Below are 6,000 nucleotides of genomic sequence, written 5' to 3' on the forward strand. Positions count from 1 at the left end.
TAATTTTATTTGAATGTATATTATGAAATTTGTGTAGAATGGAAACCAAAACCAGGTGTAGGCTTCCACTCAAAAAATGTAGAAAAATTGTTGGACCATGATCCTTACATGTTAATGTTTATGTGGGAGGAGTGAGATGCAGAGGGATCTGCTTCTTCTAGGCCCATCCTGATATCTCCTGATGCCCATCCTGGAATGTGAGTTCTATATGGAATGTTGCGGAGCTTATTCTGTGTATGTGTGAATATGGATATCAGATGGAGGAGGAGTTGGAGTAGGAGTAGGAAGCTACCCGGCTCCCAACTTTGCTTCTAGATATACGCTTATCATCAAGTATATTCTTCTTCTTGATAAAGGAGCTACCTACATGAACACAAGTGTCCAGCATCTTTCCACACATTACCAAAATATTTCATTCTAAATATTCAGCCGATCTTATGCACTGGATATGACATGTTGAAGAGAGGCGTCTTATTTCACATGTTAAAGCAGCAAGTCAAGCTCTCTATGCAATGAAGAATATACAAGTAGAAGTCTGCAATCATTCTATTGTTGTACACTCACTCATATCTTTTTCCTTTGCAGAGGAGTCATGCCAGGGGGACAAATCAATATTCTGCCAAATGGAAGTCCTTGTCCGCTACTGCTCTATACCTGGCTACAACAAGCTCTGCTGTGAGTCCTGTGGTAAAAAGAGCTACACGACGAGCCTCCCGCCAAACTCTGAGCAAGCAGCTTTGGAGAACAGAGGTCCAGATGGAGCCATGATGTCAACTCCCCTCGTACAGACGCCCTCCCTCCCAACTGTTCGGAGCAAGCTGGTGACAGTGGCGACCAGAGTGTCCGCACACATAAATAGCCCACAGGCTGCCCAAGACCCTCAGAGTGGATCTGAAAGATCAGAAGCAAACAGGACCTCATTGGCAGAGCCTGAGGGCAGAAACATGTCTGCTGTGGGCTCAGAGAGACAACTGAGCCAGTTTGCAGCAACGGCTGCTGGGCAAATCCCAGAGGAACTCTGGGACAGTCCTGCTTTTCCATGGGAGAAGACGTCAGCTAAAAAGCACAATAAGGGCAGCTTGTCATTATCCCAGGATGCAACACGAAGGAGGAAGGAAGGAGATGACTCTCAAGGGGGGGTGCGCAGGTCTCCTGTGGTGACATGAGTTCCGGGGTACCCATTAAAACTCTCAGGTGTATCGAGGCATTCATACGAAAGACAAGATCTCAAACAGTTGTAAACAACACAGATGTTTTTATGCTTTGACTCTAGCACTTCCTAAATTTGCAAGGAACTAAGGAAGATCACTCTGGTGATCACTAGGCTGAAAGAAATGATAGCCACTGTGCTTTGAGACAATGAAGCTCAGTGCACGTTACCTCACAGTGCAAACTGAGTGCACTTGATATTGTCCTAAATGTTCCATACACAGAAGTTTGAACAAAGTTCTTCTAACAAGTGGTGCTGTGCTGAAGCTGTAAACCCATGCTGTTGAGCTCATCCTTAATCAAGTGGTGCTGTGTTTGCTTCAAAGAGCTATTCGGAACGCGGAGTCGATCTTGGATGAAGGCAGTAGCGCTGCACGGTGCTTTTTGTCCTGTTTCACCCCAGTATAGTCATGTTTGGTTCGCAAAGAGCCCCCTTGACCACCAAGGTCCCCTGCTCAGATTAAAATAGAAATTTGATGTAAGGTGGAAACCAGCTGGATGGAAAGAGATAGAGCAAAGGATGCCGGTCAGTCAGAAATGAGGCAAGCACAGTCCTGTATTAACAACCCTTTTTCTTGTGCCTGACATACTCAAGGAACCATAAGTGCCTGTTACAACTAGAGATATGGAGGGAGAAGTCACCTCGAACCTCCTAGAGCAATAGTGGGTGCATTAGATGTTAGATATTTGATGGAGTCATTTTTGAGCTTCCTGTCCAACATAAAACAGATTTTATTTCCAGCCAGGACAGCTTTGGGTCTGTTGTTGCCAGTCACTATGAGCATTATGGTTCTGTTGTTCATAATCTCGACCGTAGGCCTTTTGGAATTAGACATACCCATTTTTTGCTGCTTAAAAATGCAATTTCCAAAGTAATGGAAATAAAAGTAGGAAAGCCAGTAGTGGGCAGTATTTTCACATTGTTATTTTAAACATCATTCCCTCTGGTTAAATCAGAACATCTTCGTACTACCCTCTTAAATACTGGTGAAATGTTCTGCATGAACACATTGAGATGAAAACTGCACCACTACATCTGGGTCCCTTACTGAAAACCCAGGGGGTGAAGAGATTTGACAATGAATTGTGTTGTCCCTCCTTGACTGTTAAGAATCCGTAATACATGATGATGTCTTCTGAAGGGCGACAGCATTTTCTGGGCAGGTTGAATGTGGCTTGCTGGGGAATTCGAGCATTATTTTAAGTAGTAAATTAAGACCAAAAAGTGGCTAGGGAAGACGACACATTACTAGAACCACATTTTCGAGAAGCCAAGGGCCTAGAGAAATATTCCATGTAAATGTAATTCTATTACAATGGCCTAGGCTTTGATAGCCAGAAAGCAGCTATTGCTAAATTCTGTATTTTTTCATGATAGGTGAGTTTAACAAGTGGTGCGCTGTCAAGTATTACTGTATTAATGAAGGCGTTATTCATCAGGAACAAACTGCTGAAAAGAGAGACATTTTGTGAAAGAATGGGGAGCAGATTCTCCATCCCCATTCTAGGGTTAGAATCGATTTTAAAACTGGCGAAACTGAAAAAGCACATTAATATGGTAAGTGTGTATTACCAAAGTGTGTACTATTGTAATTGAAAGTCAGTTTGGAAGCAGGGCTGGCAGTTTAGGAACAAGCTCAGCATGTGGTGTGGCATTACTGAGAGTAGAAAGAAAACACATTCAAATCTCTTTATTTTCACTTAAGAGAGTTTGATTATATTGGTGCTATCATCGTAACTGCTAATATAGCGTTCACTATTTAAAATGTGTATTGGGCCTATGAAAGTGATCTCTTCTTGTGATTGTAGTGGTCAATGAAAGCCATTTATGCACATTTTCGCATTGCGCGCCTATTGAAAACTAACTACAAAGCCATGACTGCATCAATGTAGTCCCCTTGTATGGACAGTGCCCTCCACAAGCAGTTTCTACCATTGGGCAAGACTAGGCAGCCACCTAGGGCTGCAAAAGGGGAAGGGCGGCAAAAATCATGAGTTTGGGAATATTTAATGCATTAATTCTTCTAGCCTGGATGACAGGGGCAGAGAGTGATGGTAGTAAAAGGGAGGGGGTGGCATTTTTCTATTCTCGCCTAGGGCAGACAAAACACCTAGAAACGGCGGATGTGACATCATCCAGGGCACTGCCTGCTTCTCCCGTGGGGCTTTAAGGAGTACAGCGAACATAACTGGCTGCTGATCTGATGTGTACGCACCATACCAGCATGCAATGCATGACGAGAAGCTTAGGTCGGTTTCTGTTCCCATGATGCACCACTTCTCCATACCACATGAACGTACACCATAGTCAGTTGGACTCAAGAAAATATCATTCTGCTCAAAGGTATTCAGTGCTACGGAAAGTAAAGAAGTAAGCTGCATGCAACATATACACAGCCACAATGGCTCCCACAGATTATACAGTGGATCTAAAGCAAGATCAATACGAGGAAGCAGCTACATCCTCTCAATTATCAGGGTTTCTAAGGGAGCACTACACCTATTCACCACACCAAATAATCGATTATTAAAAGTATAATGCATTGATGGAAAAAGGATTTTTCTGTACTGTGCATAAATACAATAGAGTCCTCCCCTAAAATAATTTAAATAGACAACCATTTCCCTTTGTCTATAAAGTTCACACCAGAATCAAAGAACAGACAGGAAATGGTTAGACATTTTCACTGAGGAACACTCAAAAGTGAAAAACGTCCATGCCGCTATCGTCTATTTGTGTGTGGATTCGCCATTGGTTTGTACCACAGGCAAAAGTTTTTTGAGAAATTAGGAATTTATTAGGTGACCTGAATAGGTATGAAAGTCAAAGAAGGAGGTTAATCATCAATGTAGTTAATTTTTTATTTTCTGATACATGTCCCAACGGTGCTTGTCATGGACCCTTCAAGAACGGAGGCGGGACAAACTGAATAACCGTGTAGTCACAGTGATTTTAAGTCCTAGCTTCAAAAGCTTACTTAATGTGCGAGGACTGCCATGAGAGGCCTTTGTCAGTTTTTACAAGAAACTATCCTATTTCTGTTACAAGATCTTGCCATAAATCGAAGGCTGACAAAATAGAGATCTAAAGGAACATGGCAGCCAGAAACATTTTCTGATCGATTGTCAAGCAAATTAAGAATAAAATTTTAAGTGCCAAGCAACATGGTGGAAAGATGGTGCTCAAACTGCCATCATGTAATTTTATAAAGTATTATGTTGTACATTCATATATATAACGTTAAGGCGCTTCACAGTGAATGTTCCCACATGGAGCCAGACACAGTTTCAGACAGTAAGAACAAACAGCTTCAGCTCTGCTATCATCTGGTGTTGATCTGTCCATCATTTCATATGAACTCAAGACTAAGGTGCCGTTTTGCACCTTCTTGGAAAGATACCCATAGATAGTTCAAAGGATTGCACTCCAACCATCATCTCTGAATATTTGTGCTTATCTCCTTCCCTGCCTCGGGGAACTCGCACAAAACATAGATTGACAGCACGTTCCTTTATACGAGGGCACCTGTACCTGCTGCATGCAGTCTACATGAACTGGGGAGGGGCGAATTGTACTGAAGTGTGCACAGTAGACAGTCAGTAAGCAAAAGTCAATCGCCACTGAAGTTTCCATAGTAGACTTGAGTGTATAAGTCACTTCTGCCTAATGACAAAAACGTCTGGGCCTATCATAAAGTGAGTGTAACTGTTTCCATTGAATTACTATGACCGGAAGTAACGTCGAAGCATTTGGTGGTATCTACCCTTCTATTTTCAGTTCTTTAGATCTGCAGTTGGCCACATTAAAATATAATATTTGTATGATTCCGGAGGCAATGTTCTGTCCTTTGGTAATGTCTTGGCATATCCACTTGGGGAAGTGACCCCCCTCTTGATCCTGCCTATGTCCACTTCAATATTGTCCCGAGTACTTCTGGGGCCAGATGGTAGCTACAAAACACAAAGAATCCTCGGGTCTAGTGTGCTTAAAGAGCAGCACAAAAGACAATAGCAGAGATAACTAGTCACTAGTGAAGGAGTCCTTTAATTAGGACGTAATCCCATCACCCACCGAGATGGCTTGCTTCATCATCTGGGATTCTCCTCTTGGCGGAGACCGATGAAACAGGTCTACATGTTTTGGCCAAGTCGACCCATGAAGGTGTCACGGCCTTCTTCAGGACCTAAAAATAAAGTGCTACTGCGTTTGATGTGTAACAGTGAAAAATAACCTAAGTGCAAGGTAATATAAACAAATACAACTACAAAACCAGTAATTCCACTTTTTGCAACAGCTTAGGACGGGAGGCACCGCTCTCTCCGTTGGTACCCCGGGCAATAGAAGAGCTTCAACCTCTGGTTGAGCTGTTACCAGGCTGAGGTGAGGCCTCTTACTCGTAATCAACTGGGAAAACCAGTAAATCGGATTCACCAAAAGTGGGATTACTGGTTTTGTATTTGTATCTTTTTCTATTACCTTGAACTTAGCTTAATTATCACTGTTTCACATCAAACGGAGTAGCGCTTTATTTTTAGGTCCGGAAGAAGGCCGTGACACCTTCATGGGTTGACTTGGGCGAAACATGTAGACCTGTTTCATCTGTCACATGCAGTAAATATCCTTCCACACTGGAGGTGCACTGTTTTTAATCCTGGCACTAGGAGTGAGCTAATAAAGTTATTTACGCCCTTAGTAGTTAGTTTTAGCATCACATACCTCACTTTTTTACATGTTTTCCTGCACTGCGCCCATTACCCAACCAGTTTAATGTTTCACATCTTGAGGATTTT

The 6,000-nt window shown here is 42.5% G+C and overlaps 1 protein-coding gene across 1 annotated transcript in view; it reads left to right on the forward strand.

Moving 5' to 3' along the window:
- ADAMTS14 (ADAM metallopeptidase with thrombospondin type 1 motif 14) overlaps positions 1 to 5,191 on the forward strand; it is a 446,572-nt gene extending 441,381 nt beyond the window's left edge. The window contains exon 22 of the mRNA XM_085603877.1: positions 586 to 5,191. Coding sequence (XP_085460003.1) covers positions 586 to 1,166 — 581 coding nt within the window. The 3' untranslated portion in view covers positions 1,167 to 5,191. The remainder of the gene's footprint in view (positions 1 to 585) is intronic.
- The last annotated feature ends 809 nt before the right edge of the window (positions 5,192 to 6,000 follow it).

This window comes from Triturus cristatus, chromosome 1_2 (assembly GCF_964204655.1).
Source record: "Triturus cristatus chromosome 1_2, aTriCri1.1, whole genome shotgun sequence".
Taxonomy (NCBI): Eukaryota; Metazoa; Chordata; class Amphibia; order Caudata; family Salamandridae; genus Triturus; species Triturus cristatus.